This window comes from Phalacrocorax carbo, chromosome 2 (assembly GCF_963921805.1).
Source record: "Phalacrocorax carbo chromosome 2, bPhaCar2.1, whole genome shotgun sequence".
NCBI classification, from domain to species: domain Eukaryota; kingdom Metazoa; phylum Chordata; class Aves; order Suliformes; family Phalacrocoracidae; genus Phalacrocorax; species Phalacrocorax carbo.
In genome coordinates, this window is record NC_087514.1 from 52,115,630 (window position 1) to 52,134,915 (window position 19,286).

Here is a 19,286-nt window from a genome sequence, read left to right on the forward strand (position 1 = left end):
AGTCCTAAAGCTGTGGTACATCACATTTTGAAGGGGAAAAGGTATCTCAGATAGTAGGACTCCCTAGTAAATACACTGTGGAATTTTGGCAGTAGGGAAGATGTAGTACGGCCAGACTGAGGGACACCTACTGAAACACAGATACTTCCCCATGGATACTCTCCCAGCTTTCTGTAAGCTAGACTTCAAGAACTCCTGAGACAGTAGTAGTATCTTTAACACATCCTTGAGGACTTCCTTCTACCTTATAGTCTTTTTCTTGTATCCATAACATCCTGCAGCAGTTCTATAGCACAATCCAAGGTTCATCTGTGTTATGTAGGAAGATGCTCTTTTCTGCTTGTACCTAAACCTGCTGCCTGATGCCCCTCAGTGAGCAACACCTCCTGTTTACCATTTCCACACTTCATTACTTTGTTGGCATCTATAACACCCCTTCTTCTACGTCTACTTTTCAGATTGGATCTTTCCTTCTGCTTTGCGAATTCCCTCCTTCTGTTCTATATTCTAGATCTACTTGTACAGTAAATAATTTAACCAACCTTCTACTTTGCTCTCCACCCTTTCTCAAAACACTTACAAATAGGCTGAATATAACAGGTCTTAGCTGAACCCCACAGTAATTTCTTCCTGCTATGGTGATTTGATGTCTCTAAAGAGGTATGATCTATCACCAAATCTATGTTTATACCATGACACATTGGTTCTACTATGAGCTGTCAGATGAACCACCCTTTCACACCTTCAAAGTCTAAGACAACCAGCAGAATGACTTGCCTTTAAAAAGTACTGATTCTTCATTGTATTTACCCATAGGTCTGCAAATCTTGTTCATTACACTCCTACCCATAACCCAACTGTTCCTAGTACTCCATAAAACTAATCAGGCTGCAGCTCCACTGACCTCCTTGAAGCCTTTTTAAAAAGCATTGTCACTTTGTACTCCCTGACCATCAAAGCTGCTTTAAGTGACAGGTTCCATGCTACAGTGAGGGAGTTCAACAGTTTCTTCTCTCACTTTCGAATCCATGAGAGTAGCCTCCAGTCCTGGCCGCTTGCTGACACTCATTTCATTGACCTTTTCTGCTATTTCAGTTTACAACAGCTCTTCCCATCCTCCCTGCAAATAGAGGTTCTTTAGCACTTCCAAAATGAACATCAGTGCAAAAATTCCAGCTTTTGTCGCCTTTAAGTGTTACCATTGTAGTTTGATCATTTACCCTACAACGTACTGTGAAGTTTACTCTTTCTGACAGTTTTTAAAAATAGGATTTATAATTAATTCTTTAAGAACCTTCTTCATATAGCCTACTTTATAGCAAAATTTACTCCTGATGAGTTACAATGTGCCTCCACTTCTCTTTTTGTGGCTACAACTTCTACTTTGTAAAGGCTCTCCCTAGTTATAAGCAGCCTCCTACCTTACTTTTTTCTCAAAAACTTTGTTTTGATGGATAAATATTTACTGAGAGCATGCAAAGGTTGTCTTAAAACAGTTTTCAAGATACCTGCAAGAATTCCACCTTTTTGGGAACACCTGTTAATTTTCTTCAAAGTTCTCTAATTTTCAGGAAACTAGACTCACCTTGGCATGGATTCTTTGACTACCTGCTCCAAGAAATGAACTTTTACAGTGTGTAAACATTTATTGTCAGCATGTGTTAGTATATATGGGAATGACTAAAGATTTTCACTGTTTTCTGGCTTTATGCCTTTGCTATTCCTTAGGATATAACCCTGTGAAATGCTAAAGCAAATCAATCAGCGAAGCCAGTAGGATGGGGGACAGTGCCTAGCGATACACCTTCTTCTATTTTTCTGCAAGGCCTGTGATTTCAACCTAAGGGGAGTTTGTATACTTAATGTTATAGTTAAATTAATCAATTTTTTTGTTTGTTTTCTTTTTAGGCACATGCCATAACCTCTCCACCACTAGAATCTACTTCCACTCCTATATAATTACATCTGGAATTAAATGGTCCTATCCAGCAAGTTTTTAAACACATACCTTTTTACACACACACACTTACATCTATAAAACACAAGATTAGAAACTACAGATACATTTCATATATATATATTTAAATATAGATATGTTTTTAAAGTATCTGTACTTTCTTTTATTTTGGTTTAAGGCATTTAAATAGTTGCTTGCTTTATGATCTCTTTTTAAAGAGAATTCTCACTGGTTGAACCTAACTCTTATTGTACGCTGCTTCAACATTTTATTCTATTCTAGAATGCTGTTTTATTCTTAAGTATCTTATAGTGACCTTTGGCCTGTCTACCTATGTAAAAGCATCACCCTGCCTCTGTGGTAACATATGCTTTTACTCTCCAAATCCAAGTATGAAACTATATCCCCTGCTACAAAAAAAATAAAGTACCTCTGGAGAATCCTTCATAATCTAGTGGACAGCAATCGTCATCACCTAGAAGAACTCCGCGCATAGCTGTCATCCAAACCGAGAAATAATAATGCTTATCTCCTTATCAATAAATGAGATGTGTACAAACAGATCCAAATTAAGAAAAAAATACTCAGTATTCTAATTTAAATGCTGAGGAAAACACGGTGCTATACACTTAGCACAAAAATTTAAGACACACACTTAGATTACATGTTTTTTTTATACCTCCAAACTATTAACAGTAGATACCTTTCATATTTAACACAGCTTTATTACAAGTAGATATAACCATTATTGCCAAGAGAAAGGCTATATAAAAAAATCCAGTGCAAAATAAAAGCACCCTACAAAATCGGCATTTGTTCCCATTGACAGGCATTTAGACCTTGCAAGAACAAGTGATTTCAGCGACTTCAAAACAGTTACTCACTGACACAAAGTTTAGACAGGATTTGCTGGAATTTTAGCAGTTGACTTTGAAGAAAAAAAAAATGGGAGACTCATCGTCTGACAGGTGCAAAAATTAATACAAAACATATTAATACAATATGAAACAAACGTACATTAAATAGTTTTGTTTCCTGGTACATCAGATTTTTAAAGGAATTTTATAAAATTTACATATTTAATGTAATGATTTATCTATCGTTGTGGAAAACAGTTCTTCAAGTTTATATTAACTATAAATATCTAAGGTCAGGAAAGATACTCTTCAAGTTGGCGTGCCTTACTTCCCCATCCTTTATGTCTTTTGCTCTTTGCGCTTTGGAGAAAACATTACAGTATAAGGCTGCCGTCTTTTTGGACGTTGACAGGGAGCAAGATCCTCTTTAATATATCCTTAAAAGAAAGAACAAATCTGAGGTAAGAAATACAACATAGAGACATGCATAACTTCAGTTTCATTTTTTTGTTTACCCTCAAAAAATAACTATTGAATTTTTTTCCTTTTATGGCAACTGGTTCTCACTTGACAAAAAGTTAGATATCCCAGGGCGCAATATAATTTATAAAAACACTCAGCTGCTTTCTAGTAGATGACAGCATAGTAATGCAACACAGACAGAAAACAGTGAACGAGAGAATGGAAACTGTGAATTGTTCATCTACTCAAAACAAAATTGCATTTTTTCATTGTCTTTTCTACAGAAGACTTTACGTAAGAGTCACAAAGTAAGTACTATAAATTCAGTTGACTAATAGAAATCACTTGTTAAAATGTATTTCCCAGTATACACAGCAAACTTCAGGCACATGTGCTTTGTGAATCTAAGTAGTACGTCCCTCCATTTTGAGTGCCTCCTTATTTATTAGAGACTTGTCCATCTGGAAGAAGCCAAACATGAACCTATGGATCAAACACACCTTGAAAGCTCCCTGATAAGAAAAGTATACAGAAAACTTCTATAACATGCCTAACTTAGCTAACACTGATAGTAAGCAGGCATTTTATGCAAATCAGTTACAGTACCTGGCTTACTGTTTATCAGCACTAACAGCCGCTAAAGTGAGAGTAGCAGATTCCTACTTCATAGTTGGAAAATGCTGTCTATGCAATTCAGTTATTTAAAAAAAATCAGCACAAACCAAAATTGGTTCGAGATACCAATACGAAGTAGAAAATACATCCTTTGTACCCCACTACTTCTGAGTGACAGCTGCAATTGCTCATCATGGGAACTCTCTGGTGTTTTGGTGTCCTTGCTGCACTTTTGAGTGATATGGCTTTTTACCAAGTAAGGGCTGATCTATTCTCTCTCTGATATGCTGTTGAAGACCATTATCAACCAATCAGCCCTTATTCTAGCAGAACAAGGAAACAGCCAAAAGGATAATTTTAATGAGGTTGCAAGCGGATTCCAAATGGGTAGTAAGAGACAATCTCCCCAAAGCATCTCAATCACCTGAAGTTATAAACGGACATGGCTAGTTTAGACCAGCTTTCTCATCAGGTGTAACAGGTAAGAGGCAACCAGGCTGGAAGAGGAAGGACTATCTGTTCATCTTGAAAGATAACGATCAAGAACCAAAGGTGGTTCTAGAGTGGTGAGAACTCTCTCATTAATTAAGGGTGAAGGAGGCATGGATTAACCTCAGCCAAGCCCTGTCTAACTGGACACACAAGAGATGAAAGTGACTGCTCACAAAGGAAGCAGATTCAGCAGCATTCCTGAGGTACTGGCTTAGCTGGACTGAGGGACTCACTCTCCCTTGTGTGATCCCAGAGACAAATTGATGGGGGAAAAAACCCCGAACCATTTTCCTGAAGCCTAACCAAGCCCAAGGAAGCTTAATGGCCTGCAAATTCCATGACTAGCTTAACCCTTTGCAGTGGATATTTAAGAAGGGGGAACTTGACTAGGGCTTTCAAGAGTAAATTTGACTTTTGTCCCTCACAATGCAGGGGGAGACTTAAACTTCTAAACACCATGTTTGAAATATGCATATTTCTTAGAAATACAGCTTTAAATTTAAATTAACTTAACTCAGGGTATCTTGATTAAGCAGTATGATTTGCACTATGAAAGTTATGGAAGTCCCTAAAAATCAAGACTCCCTGTTCTTAAGGATTACAGATGACACTGCAACACTGTCACACAAGAACACATATACATCTCTGGCTACATTTTCCTATACCTGACCTGAAACTGTTACGAGATAAAAATTAGTGACGATTAATGCTTCACAGCTAATAACATATGCATGAATAAAGATATAAGTAATTCAAAGAGAGTTCATAGAGGGCTCCTTGCCTCAGAGTTTCCCCACTTCTGAAGAAATGTACATATAGCATACTATGCGCTCACCATGTTTTAACATCACGAGTAAAAACTCATTTTTATACCAAGCTCTAGGATTTAGAAGAATTATTTTGGAAAGAACAATCTTCTCTGTGAAGAGGAGTGGGGTTAAAAAAAAACCACCACCCAACAGCTTTTGAGTGTCACTAACAAGCAGGGTCTATCTATTAAAAGCTATTTAATCACACCCTACCTTCAACAGTTCCATTATCATGTGGTGTTATGGAGCTCTAAAGATACAGACAAAGGACATCAACAGTGCTGCCTCTCTCCTCAGTAAGTAAAATCTCTTAGTCTTTGCTTTTGAAAATGTTGACCCAATTCTTGCTCTGTTTCAAAGACATGTAGGGTTTTAATTAAGTTCTATGAAAATCCCATTATTTCTGCCCTCTCTATCTAGGCTTTAAGGTTTCTTTTTATTCCCTTCTTCTTAGCGGTACAGGATCGGCTAAAAAAAGACAATTTATTCAAAATAATGGCTGCTGAGAAGTAAACAGTCCTCAACAAGACTGGGTGAGAAAGGCTGCTTTATGAACTAGAGAACCATTTTGCGGGCGGGGGGATGGGGCCAGACACGGACGACACCCTCCAGCTTTAAAAAGTGCTTTGTAAGCCTTTTTTGCACAAACCTCTTTCCTCACAAGTTTGGGTGGAAGGAAATCCAACCTCCCAGAAATTTTCAGGAGTTTTTGGAGGGGTGTAGCGAGATCTGTGTCTTGAACAGGAAGCTAGTTTCTTTTCTCTCTCTTCTTCTGGAATGTCTGCATAATACTGAATGTTAGGAAAAAAAAAATCCAAGTGAATAAATTCATACATATAAAGCAACTGCTTTACACCATGACATTGTCAATCACTGTTTATTAACACAGTTATCTAAAAATAATGGTGAGGATAGCCAAGAGTAGAGATTTGTTATCCAAATGACAAACACCTGTCCATTATCCTAAAAGCTTACTGAATTTACAGATTAAGTATAACCCTATCGTGGCAAGCCTGTTATCTTTATATCTTTTAACATACCATAGGTACAAGGTCTAGGCATGTGTACAATTACTTAGTCAACAGTTTTACTGTTTTTACAAAGTTAAGTCACACAGGTGTTGAAACAGACACGAATTTTTTAATAAACTAACTTTCAGCTCATATTTACAAATAAAATAGAAAAGTGAAAAAACACGCTACAAAGTCCACGCTGCAGAATTATTTCCAGTGTCTAAGTTTACAGCAGTAACAGCAAACTTAAGTCAAAATGCTTCCCATTTTATTACTCTCAAATTAGGAGTAAATAAAGAGCTAGTTTAACTAGATGACTGACACTGGGACTCCAGAAACTATCTGCCAGCTGGGCATTCTCTAGAGCATATAGTAAATTGGCTAGCTGCTCTTTCATTCCTGTCAGCTGTACTAGGGGCTGCAACAAGAAAAGTAGATGCACTAAACTTTTTTGCTGGCTGTTCTCATGAGTAGCGTCATAGAAAGATACGTTTTTTTTTCATGCTGTTTTCTACTGTTTTAGTTTGTGATTCTAGTTAGCATCTCCTTAAATAGCTATCTAGCACTTGGATATCATACAGTAACAAAATATTTTCGAAGCGAATGCACTGTTTGAAGTGGCAAGCCATCTGGATTGCACAAGAAACCTGACTCAAAAGTGGTAAAACAATTCTACTGAAATGACCCTGTTACAATTAAAAAGGCAAACTAAAGTTTACAACCTTGTTTAATTAGCTGGAAAGTGGTCTAGACTGGGGAAATCAGGAAAGGAACAGAATACCTCTCTCAACAGAGGTTACTTCTTGTCTCCATCTACTGGTAGGATTTCAGAAAACCTTCTTACTTGGAATCATAAAGTACACTAATGAATTCCTTTTTTCCTACTAGATGGCAGACAGAGTATAAAATAGGCAAAAAATCCTCCTCCAAAAATTAAGAGATAAATATTGATGATTGTACAGAAAAGAGTAATCACAGCTCTGAAAATGTCAAGTGACAAAACTGCATGAACTAGGAAAACTAGACTTGTTTCATTTTGTGATTCTGTAGTCTATCAGAACCGCAACTCTGCCTGAAACTGAGGTGCATTTTCTTTCCCCCCTAAATCAATTCAGATTTCTTGCCATTTTACAAAGTGTGACACCAGAACATATTCTGCTCTCAAAGCCCTTATTAGGGCAGGAATCTGATCTAGTACCACATGGGTCTCCTGGTCAAGATCAGACATTTGGGTTGTTAGCAGGTTGTACCCAAAAATTCTGATTACTGGTCTGTCTACTACAAAGTCCTGGTGCACAGAATAGAATAACTTGCCAGTTCCAAAGATAATATTCAGGAATGGTTATGAGTCCCTAGTAAAAGGTTCTTCAAAACATTTTGTGTTTAAGCCCAGGATAGTCCCCCACTCTTGACAGCAGAACCCCCTTCAGTCACAGAATTTAGAGACACTTAGTTTGAAAGTGTTTGCCACTGTTTTACACAACGTTCTCTTAAATGGGAAAAAGCCTATGCCACGACCAGAACTTAAGTGGATATCAGTAGCTTGGGGATTGAGTCAGATAGAGTAGGGTCACTTGTGCAACTGGACTTCAGAGACCCAGCTGGAAAAATGTCTGTGTCACTCACCCAAAGATCTAGAGAGTAATGAAACAAGAGGAACACGTAATTATCATCTAGTACACATCAATTTTCACTGATAAAAGTTAAGAAATGACATGCTGTTAAGTCAACAAAATTAATTATAAGAATCCTACAGTATCTGTGTAAACCAAATAGATTAATAGCTGAGTCTTATTTATGATAATTGGCAGTGTACCATATGTTTGTCTTTTGAATAGCCTGGGATTTTAGAGACCAGCCTACTAAAAGTTTGCAGTGTGCTGCATTTTCTTAATGAAAATGTTTGTGATTGGTGAGGAATATTTTTCATTGTTTGATCTATAAATACAGTACAGTTTTGTAGGAACAGAAAACAAAAAGACCAATCAATAATCAAGCTAAGTGTGTATTAAAAAGAAATCAGAAAATAACTTTTTGTTTTGGCTTGTTTAGAAATCTATCAGGGTTGACAAAGAATGAGGAAGTTACATATGTATGTGCTGAACAGCAAAAAGAACTCTCAGCTGTTTCCTAGATTGATCTCGCTATCCACAGCATTTTCAACCCACACAAAACGTTCAAGCTAGGCTTTTCCATGTGGCAGAAGACATGCAAAATCCCATCCTGCTGTATCTTCACTGTAAAGGAACTGTACAATATACAGTCTCAAAAAAAGAACAAACCCTTAAAGCATTCTTCTCATCAGTTTAGCACAAAGTTACTTAGAGAGTAATTTCTGTAATCTAAACACATATAAAAACATCTGACTGATGCTCCTACTTATCTAAAGCATAGCTAGACTTAACCACACTAGCAAACATTACTTTTAGAAACTACCAGTAACTTCGGCATACAGTCTTTCTCTGATCGCATCACAAAGTCATAACAAACCAAAACAAGACCTCTTATCTAATGTTCTACACTGTAAAGTGAATGAGATGCTTCCACAAAGTTTTAAGATAAGGACTTACAAAGGCGTTTGATATTGGTCTGCTACGGCAGGTACAGAAGTTAAATCACATCATCTCAAAATGACAGATAACTCTCCCCACTCTCATACTGCATGCAGCACACGGCCAGAAACAATTTACTGATTTCTACCCACTCCTTAAGTATTTCCTTAGACTCTGGAGACTTTTCAAACCCATGTGACTGATAAGTAAGCCAAGACTTTTTTTTAAAGCATCATTTATGCTTTGTCCATAGGCATTTAATTCATAGCTAGTTTTATTACAGTGCAATGATACAGCCAAGCATTCCACACATTCCAAGTCATTCATCTTGAATGATGCAGACTAAAAAAAAAAAAAAAAAAAACCAACAAAAAGACCAACCCCAAACTTTTCTGAAGTTTCATGTAGAAACCTAATACTGTAAAATTGGAAAGGTAAATGTTTCGAAACACCCTAGTTATTTTCTGGCAAGTTAGAGTGGTAACAAGAAGAGAGACAATCTGTAGCTTACAGAGACAGGATATTAGAACACTCAACAAATGACTCTTGGGCCAAGAAACAGACTGAAAATTTGGGTTTTTTTGTTTTTGTTTTTGTTTGATTTTTTCCCCAACATCCTGTTTTCTTTCAAACTTTTAAATCAAACATATTTTTGAAAACGTATTTATAAGTTGACTGTAGAACTTAATTATTTGTATTTAATGAGTTTTACCAAAGCTATTTTTCAATAACATGTTTTTGTTAAAAATATACTTTAGTAAATTTCTTCAGCTAAGTAAACATGACTTAACTACAAAGTGAATAGCAGGAGAATCTATGAAAAATGTTGGTTCTATATAGGTGTGGAAGTTAAGTTAAAAGATTCTAGAGATTCCATCATTATTTGGTCATTAATCCATACTTCTGGCAAGTCATAATGCAGAAGATCATCAGCTAATTAACTCCTATTAATGCCCAAATGAAGTATGTCCTTATCAGATGTGTAATTACTTCAATATTTTATTTCTATACCAAGTATCCAAAAGAAGTTTAGTAATTTCAAAGGAAGGAAAAAAACATAACACGAAACCTAAAATTTCATACTTTTTAACCTGCTAGTGTAACCATTTTTGCATGCATTTGCACACACATACACATTGGCACCTATGCTGGTGCAATTATCTGAAGACACAGACACCCCAGAAAACAAGAAAAAAACCACCAAAAAAAAAATCAACATTATCTATATATAGGTACAACAGGACATAGAACTAAGTTATTCCAGTACCTATAAATTTCAGTTGAGCTTTTAAGCTGAAGTTTAGAAACATGTCATCATTCTTTGACTAGCTAATGTATTCTTTTGTTAACAAAAAAATCTTACTAGAACCGTGATGTGAGAAGTTTCTGTCCTTGTACAGATACATACAAAAAAATTAAGACTTTCTAAGTTATATGCAATTACTACAGGTAAAAACAAATAAACCGACACAAAACTTGGTAAAACAGCTTTGGTAAACACTAACTTCTCTGCTACTGTAGGTACTGACGACAATGCAACCAGATTAATAATTTTAATGGCACTTTAGCACTTAGATACTAGCAGAGTTAGGACAACGGGAGGCTGACCAAATTTTAAAGCACTACTTACTATTTCACATTCCTTACAAGTATGGCCAGGCAATTTTCTTCTTTCTTCTTTTTTTCGAATAACCTCAATATGAGGAAAACCTAACACAGAATTCTTTCTGAAAAACAAAATATGTTTTCACACAGTAGTATGTTTATTTCTCTTACATGTCTGGAAATTTTCAGGTTTTAGAACACAATGAAGGAAAGTCTCAAGAAAAGAAAAAAATATTAGTGCCTGCAAAACCCAACTGCACTGCATTTCATCGCTGAACAGAACTAGTTTTGTAACTAAACCAGGTCCAGGATTTTTTAAAATGTAACATGATCTTTTACATAACCAGAGATTTGCATCTCCTCATTACAGCTTTTCATAGTGTGAAAGTAATTACTAAATCAAAATTACCCAAATACAGATCTTCTGTAGAGTATTTATTTTGTCTGTGACACAGTTGTGCTTGCACTGATTTCTGCAAGAGGAACGTATTTTGGGGTTCAAGAACAGAACTAACAGATTCTTTTCAATTTCCCTGCTCACAACACACTAAACAAGTTTTCTTCTATAAAGAAAACATATGCCAAGGAAAAATAATAAGCTAGCAACTATTTAACTGAAGGGGTTGGTATCATTATGAAATGAAGGTTCAGACTACCAATGACTATACAGAAGGGCAACAGAAGAAGCACTAAGAGGCACAGTTGTTAAACATTACTCATTTACTGCCTAGAGAAAGGGGCAAAAATGCCAGAGAAGGAGAGAGTTCTATTTGTACAAGCAACCCACAGGCTCTTTGCTAAGAAACAACATGGATTACAAAATAATGCATTCAATGAAGTTATAAAAAGCAGAAGAGACAATTCCTTCTCTTAAGCACATGTAATAGATAGGCACCTCAATGTGTTTATTTCCCCCCCACCCCGGCTTTTATATAATGTTTTTATATAATTCACTAGATCTTTTACCTGTGCATCTTCACCCACTAGTATGTAACACACAAACATATTTATTTTATGGAAGAACAAGTTCCCTATAGGGAGGGTACAGAGAGCCTTAACCTCATCAAATTCAACAAGAGCAAGTGCAAGGTCCTGCACCTGGGGAGGAACAAACCCATGCACCAGGACAGGCTGGGGGGTGAACTACTGGAAAGCAGCTCTGCTGAGGACCTGGAGTGCTGGTGGACAAGCTGACCCTGAGCCAGCAACGAGCCCTTGCGGCCAAGAAGGCCAACAGTATCCTGGGCTGCATCAAAAGGAGTGTGGACAGCAGACCAATAGAGGTTATCCTCCCCCTCTACTCTGCCTTAGTGAGACCACATTTGGAGTACTGTGTGCAGTTTTGGGCCATCCAGTTCAAGAAGGACAGGGAACTGCTCGAGCAAGTCCAACAGAGAGCTACAAAGATGATCAGGGGACTGGAGCACCTCCCTTATGGGGAAAGGCTGAGAGACCTGGGTTTGTTTAGCCAGGAGACTGATGGGGATCTCATCAATACCTATAAATATCTAAAGGATGGGTGTCAGGATGATGGGACTAGACTCTTCTCAGTGGTGCCCAATGACAGGACAAGGGTCAATGGGCACAAGTTGGAAGACAGGAAGTTCCACCTCAATATGAGGAAAAACTTATTTCCTGTGAGGGTGCCAGAGCAGTGGAACAGACTCCCCAGGGGGGTTGTGGAGTCTCCTTCCTGGAGACATTCAAAACCCACCTGGACGCGTTCCTGTGCCCCCTGCTCTGGGTGTACCTGCTCAAGTAGGGGAGTTGGACGAGACGATCTCCACAGGTCCCTTCCAAGCCCTACCATTCTGTGAAAATTCCTACAGAACAAACTAAATTACCTTTCATCACTTTTGAAATATGGCTCCACAAAAGCTTTCTGCTTGGCTTTATCTTGTTTATCCTCATGTTCTGTAAATATACATGCAGAACAAAAAATTACATGTCATATAAGGTTAACAGACTGCCTGGAGAAATATGGGTAGAATTATTAGCCAGCTCTTAAGAAATACAAAAATACCATGTGCATTCACTCTGAGACAACAGATTCAAATAGATACTAAAAATAATACAGAATTGACTGAACCAGTGGAGGAGAAGGAAAACAGCAGCGAGACACGTAAAAAGGTAGGTAGAATAGCTTAAAATACAAAATACTGTGAAACCTTCAATAGAACCTAGGATAAGAAGAAAGGAAGCAAGTAATCTACAGCCAAAAGCTGATGTTTTCTGTAAGAGTTGCTTTGCTGTACAGCCCCTATACCAACTTCCACTACACAACCCATGTTTGTGTGGTGGCTACATAAATGAACTACCAAAATATCTTTCGTATCGGTTTATGTTACATCCTTACAAAGAGAACATTTCCCCATGAATTTATGAAAAATGAGCTCATGGTTTATTTGGCATATTTGTTCCTGATTTCAAATCAACTTTTGTAGTTTAACCAGGCTAAAGACAAAACAAATTATATCCCACTCTTTAGCTTCTTGCTTGCTGCTGTTATTCCCTTATCCTGCTCTTCATCATGAAGAGTTTCTTTTTCATCATACGCAGGACTATCTTCTGGTAGGCAGGATTCATATTCTTCATGGGTTGTTCGATCAAACATTTCCGTTAAGGTATCATTCATTTTTTTTCCTCCTCCTATTATAGAAGTGTAATGAACATCCAATCACTCAACAATTTAAGTCGAAAAAGCATATTTTAATTGAGTGTGTACCAAAAGAACTAATATTTACTTCCTGCTCCAGTACAGCTTAGCTCAACACCATTTATTCTTTCTGCAACTTCTCTTACAGTCTTAAATATGGACAATGCTCACCTATTTTTTTGTAAAGATACATTGATTCAACTTCTAAAATTTGATTAATCACTGAATCACTTTGATATATCTTTAACCTTAATACTGGAATCATGACATTTTTGTTCTTGTAATTATGGAGTTATCTAAGCAGAAGGAAATACTTTCTGTGGGTAGGAGATAAACTACGGAAATGTGATCAAGTTGCAACAGCTTAAAAAAACAAAACATCATTAAAAGTCACTGCCCTGCAGCCATAATTCACCACGTACCATAAATTAATGGGATATAAACACATTTGGATTTATTTTAAGTATACTAGTTCTATTTATATGACATTAAAAATGGAATTAGTCTTCCCTTAGAAAGTCTGATTACATAGCAAACTTTCAAAGCTGTTTGTTGTAGGAGTGATTGTTGCAAGTGAGATCAGAACTATTACATGGTTAAGTATTTAACTCTTCAAGCACTGTAAAAGCATGGCTACTGGTTCTATCTCAGCACAAATCCTATTGTTGTCTTAATTGAAGTTAAAAAACCCACAACAGCCACCACTGAGTCTACTAGGAAACAGACTGATCTTTGTAACCTACAAAAACACATCAGTGCTGTTTTACTGCAAAACCATTTTCAGGCAGGTGAAAAAAATGCCTTTCACTCCCCCTCCCCACCCCCCCCACCCCCCCCCCCCAAAAAAAAGAGGCAAACCAAAGGGGAAAAAAAAGACAAGTCTTACTTGGACTTCTTTCCTGGTTTTGCTCTTGATTTTTCATTTTTGATAGCACACTTTCACTAACATATGTATAATCCATATCAACAACTTCCCCCCTGACTCTTGACTGAGAACCACCCTAAATAAAAAAAGCAAACATGACAATTGCACTCAGTAGCAACTAGTGTAGTCAGCATCATTGCTGTAGATCTGAAACACAAACACTTCCAACAACAGTTACTGGCATCTTTTTGGACACTTTCTGTGATGTTTTTTCTGCAGTAATGTCTGCATGATAAAGACATAAAATCTAGAGAACAACATGTTTTGAAATTCAAATGTGAAGCATTTATCTGCTAGATTACATTACTTGATGGGCAAGAAACGCCTTAAAATTTTTCATGTTAAATTCTACAAAGATAAAAAGTATGAATGAAACACACAGCAACTGAAAACTGGTCAAACGAATATATTTTAAGATAGCCTTTAAGTGAGACAAAACAAATATTCAGGAAAATTCTCAGAGATCCTAATAACCAACCCGCACCCAACTCAAAGATAACAGTCATTATCTGCACATTTTCTATTACTTAACATAAAGAGATATCACAGTGAACATTTTCACAGGAAAAATTATGAGATTTGGAACTTTTTTTTTGTCTTAACAGAAACCCCAAACCACCCCCAAACACATCCGTTTCATACTGAGTAGCCACCTGGCTGAGTTTATTAAATACAGCTAGAGAGTGGAAGTGTTTTCAGATAACTAGTGTACTACACACAAACAAACATCTCAGGAGTCCAAACAAATATCAAATTAATTTAGAGCTGAATTTAGATTCTTGTTAAAAAGTGGTTTTGGTCTGCCCAGAATAAAGTTTATGATGCTACTTTTGTAGGCTTTTTTCAATACCATGGAACATGCACAAGTTTACCTTTGTATCAATCACAGTAATGTCCATTTTGTACTGTGAAAGGTCAGCTCCTGGGTCTATGCTCCACTGGAGATTTTCTAAAGAAGGTTTATCTTTCAGGTCTGGATGTAAAGAATATAAGAAAAAGGCAAATAATCAGAATCCAATGCTGCCAACAGCATCCTATAGTGTCTAAATTACAAATCAGCTTTCCTTTTAGCAATTCATCTTTGGGTTTAGGGATTGATTTTTCTCAAAAACTTAACATACTTGTTTTGTCTGAAGAGTTAGAAATAGATCTTTAAGGGTTTTTTTGTTATATTCAGGGAGCACACCACTCCTTTGTGTTTGTATGAGGTATGTAATACATAAAATACTCTTGCAGGTAAAATCTCTGTACTGTGTAAATCAAGTAGTATTAATACTGGATAGACAATATTAGATCAATAAGAATACAAAAGTCAGGTCTTAGAATACGAAAGAGCACAAAAAATTGTCTGGTCATTGTTTCAGAGACGGCTTGATTTATCTGTGAAGTAGAGGTTTAGATTCCAATCTACATGGCCACAACAACTGCTGACAGATTTTTTTCAAATTCACAATGCAATTATTTCTAAATAAAGTATGCAGTGTAACAGCTCAGCTAAGGAGTACAGAAGCAGTGATTCTAAAATCCCAGTTCAAAAAAGAAGTTTTCATACCAGGACCACTCAACAGAAAAGAAGATACAACTTCTAGGAAGCGCATCTGGCAGCATCTGTTTGTTATCACTAAAGATACAAATATCTTTAATAGATCATCAGGAATCAGAAAAAATATTAACAAAATGGCTTATCCTTACACTTAGGTACAGTTTTCAAGCATTTGATATAGATAGTACAAACTCAAACTTCCTGAGATTTTACTTCAGTATCTGTTATTCACACGCTGCAGAAAACAACACTAAATAAATGAGAAAGAACAAGATTCCTAGCCTGTCAAGTTTCTAGTTGAATGCCAATGATATATTAATTATATAGTGGCAAAAGAATGCCAGGAAGACACAGGCTGAAAATGTGGGGAGTGATCTTGAGAACTCCAGAACAGGATGAGTCTAAGTTAGAAGCAGAGCAGAGAAAGTGATTAAAGTGGGAGAAAAGAAGGTATTAAAAATTCTATTCAACCATAGCACAGGCTGGAGGGACGAGGGGCAACAAAGAGAACATTTTCATCAAGTTACCTTGCTCATTTTGCAGTGCTTTATTTTTTGATAGTCTACAAGGGTTTGGCTGAAGTACAGATGCTGGTTCAGAATCTCCATGTCCTGTTCTTGTTTTCTTTCTATTTGGTACATGGCCACTGGCAACCTAACAACATATTGCAATTTTACTATTTCCCAAAACTTAAATATAATATTTCGAAGGGGAAGAAAAAAAAAAAGTCAGAAAAGCATACCATCACATCATCAAAAAGCTCCTCTGTCTCTACAGAACTTGGCAGTGGTGCAATTTTGTAGGGAGGAACTTCTTCTTTCATTTGGATCTGTTTTTCCTTATCTGGGAATGTTTTTCCCAACATTGCCTCTTGTACATAGGATTCCTCTTGTAAATCTCTGCCAAACAAACAGCTCTCATTGTTGGAATTTTGAATGGATGGTGAACCTTCAGGAATGGGCTTCCCAACGTGGGAAAAAATGTCACGTAGGGTCACCTGTTTCAGTCTATTTTTACAGGTCTCCTCACTTCCTTGTTTTTTCTCTTGACAACGAACTCCAGAGAATCGATCAGACAGATCCAAGGGCTTATCAACTGTATGTTCTCCATTAATATGCTGAACACCTGATCGAAAGGGCACAGAGTTCTCTTTGTTGAAGGATGTTCTTTCACAGCTAGTTGCATGCTCATCTTCGGCTTTCTTTCTCTTAGCGCATCTACTTTCTAGCTGCCTCTGTTGTATGAGAAGGAAATCGCTCTTGATCACCTCATTTTTAGTGGCACAAGTGTTTCCAACACAGGTTACAGCCTCATTAGTATTCTTTTTCACAACCATTTGCCTATTGATAGAGGCCTGGCTGATAACTGACTTGAGTTCAGTTCCAAGATTCAGGGGTGCAACAAAAGCAACATCTTCAGATTTTGATCTACTTTTATGAGATCTGGAACTGGAAGGATTGTTGAAGAGGTTGGTTTTGAGATTAGGCTTCAATCCTGAATCTAATACGGAAGAGGTGTGACTTGTACTTGAGCTGCTCTTCATACTGCTAGAAGCTCCAAAAACAGGAGAGGCTACCTGAGAATCCCAGCCAACATGTGGTTGAGTGTTCTGAGATGGTTCTGAAAGACTGAATACAGTGAGAGATGAGATATTTTTCTGGAGTACACAGGGGGCTGGGAGGAGAGAAAGGGATATAAAAAAATTATAAGTTTTCTATCAGCGATCTACTTTAAATCTGTCAGAGCTGCTATTATTAACTGAAAACAGAAGGAAAAAGAAAAGGGAAAGTTTTGGTCTAGGAGTAAGTCTTAAAGCTATAAAAGGCAAAAAAAACCCCACAGACCGTGTCCTTCATTTTAGTATGGTGTGAAATTCTGCCCTCATTCAGCTAAGAATGGAGGACAGAATTAAGCATACCTAGGAATCTCTTCTGCCAAAGGACTCCCTACCTTTCAATGCAGTGAAATGGAAGAAAGTGAGAATGGTTGTGATAGCAGTCTATTTAGGTTCTTGTATAGATCTTATCACCACAATAACAGATTCTCAAAGCTTCTGCAAGTGAAGGAAAAACACGCAAACTTCTTTCAGGTACTTTGGTTTTTTCTTGTCATCAATAAAACATACATTTAAGATGACAAACAGGGACTAAAAAAAAATTCAGTTTGACAACATCCTGAGGAGGGTGGGAAGGGCGGCAGTCAACTGGTATGACTTCTAGTCAGCAGAAAAGTTATGACCATTTTCCTAGCCCAGCTCCAGGCCCCCTACCCCCAGGTTTATGGGGCCTCAGAAGATAAGTCATAATAAGAAGTCAGTGAGGGAGGGACTGTGTACATAAAAAGCCCAAATCAGAAGTTTGAGAATAAAGTAAAAGTCCATAGTTTTGCATTTTATCAGTTCCTTTGCTTCTAATGTCATTTACTTGAAAGAAGCCCATATAATAGGAAAATATTTATTTCCACACCTGTACCTTTAAGGTTTTAAATTCTATTAAATTCTACTAAAACCAGAACTTCACATAAGCCTGTTTAAAACAATATTATTATAACCAAGTGGAAATATATATCCAACATTGTTATTATAGCTAAGTGGAAACACACCCTAAATGGTTGTCATCATTTCTTGGTTCAGAAACTGGATTATTTCTTGAGTCTTCAGACTGCATGCTCTCTGGGGCCTGGCTCATAGGAGTATCAGTGCTCAGTATGCTCTGGGACTCCTTGCAAGTGGTGGGAAAATAAACAAAGAAAGGAAACATGAGAAGCTATTAGCATATTTCTAATTTTTAATTAGAATTAAATTCTGGGTTTTCACATAAATGTTCTGAAGACCCATTCAAACGGAACCATTCAAAACTCTGAAAAATAATAAAATTTAAGAGAGATATGACATTTTGACCAACAGCTTTAAAGAAATCTTAAGGAAATTAAAAAGTTTCATCATTCGAATGCACACACACACAAAAAAAAAAACCAACCAGTCTGCATACTATCATTTTCACAGTAGTTACCAATCAAAAACATCAAATAATCTCACCTGAGTCACCAAACAGTCTTATCATCAAATAATCTTTTTTAGTGTGTTAGACTTGATTACTGCACAAAGGGAGTTTGGCAGACCCAAGGATTTAGTTCACTGTCTTAGTCAAACTTGAAAGTTGTATACACAGCAGGAACTGTGCCCCTACCCTCCTCCCCAACCCCCAGACAGGTCAGCAGTTATATCTCTTCTTGCTAGAGCAATTCTGTAATGAGTAAGAAAAAGCACATCAAAGTGAGCTTATTGGAACTCAGCACACTTCTGAAAATTTTAACACAAAAGAGAAAAACACCGTTTTTGAAAGCTGTAATTTATTATTAATTAATATAAACTTAATTACATAAGAAAACTGGGAATAGTACTTACAGATTCCTCTTGAACAGCAAGTCCAATTGTTTCTGCCACAACTGCAGCCAAGTTAAAAGCTGGCTTTGGAACAGGATAGCCTCCCATCCTTGGTTTATCTTTATCAGTAGGAAGAAGCTCACAATAAGTTACACATACATTGTAATATATGACTGCACTCACACAGACTGTACAAACACAGAACTAAAAAGATCACAAATTAAAATGGGTAACTATGGAAATAGTTTGACCTGTGTCAGATAAAAATTGTATCTGAAAGTGGTAAGTGAAGAAGGGGGGTGAATTTCTGATGCAAGCAAACCACTGTATCATCACAGAGAAATATGCTTCCAATTTGAATACAGCTCCCCAAAATTAAAATACAAAGACAAGTCAATGTAAAAGCTGTTTTTCA

General features: G+C 36.9%; 1 protein-coding gene across 5 annotated transcripts in view; it reads right to left on the reverse strand.

Moving 5' to 3' along the window:
• Window positions 1-2,612: 2,612 nt before the first annotated feature.
• Window positions 2,613-19,286, reverse strand: part of RBBP8 (RB binding protein 8, endonuclease) — a 44,991-nt gene continuing 28,317 nt past the window's right edge. For all 5 annotated transcript variants that reach the window (XM_064442879.1, XM_064442875.1, XM_064442877.1 and 2 more), the window contains 11 exons: window positions 18,893-18,990; window positions 18,088-18,206; window positions 16,229-17,114; window positions 16,014-16,140; window positions 14,816-14,916; window positions 13,905-14,019; window positions 12,844-13,011; window positions 12,207-12,276; window positions 10,388-10,484; window positions 5,842-5,983; window positions 2,613-3,251 (listed from right to left, as the gene is read on the reverse strand). In XM_064442879.1, the coding sequence (XP_064298949.1) occupies window positions 3,154-3,251; window positions 5,842-5,983; window positions 10,388-10,484; window positions 12,207-12,276; window positions 12,844-13,011; window positions 13,905-14,019; window positions 14,816-14,916; window positions 16,014-16,140; window positions 16,229-17,114; window positions 18,088-18,206; window positions 18,893-18,990 (2,021 nt within the window). In that variant the 3' untranslated portion in view covers window positions 2,613-3,153. The remainder of the gene's footprint in view (window positions 3,252-5,841; window positions 5,984-10,387; window positions 10,485-12,206; window positions 12,277-12,843; window positions 13,012-13,904; window positions 14,020-14,815; window positions 14,917-16,013; window positions 16,141-16,228; window positions 17,115-18,087; window positions 18,207-18,892; window positions 18,991-19,286) is intronic.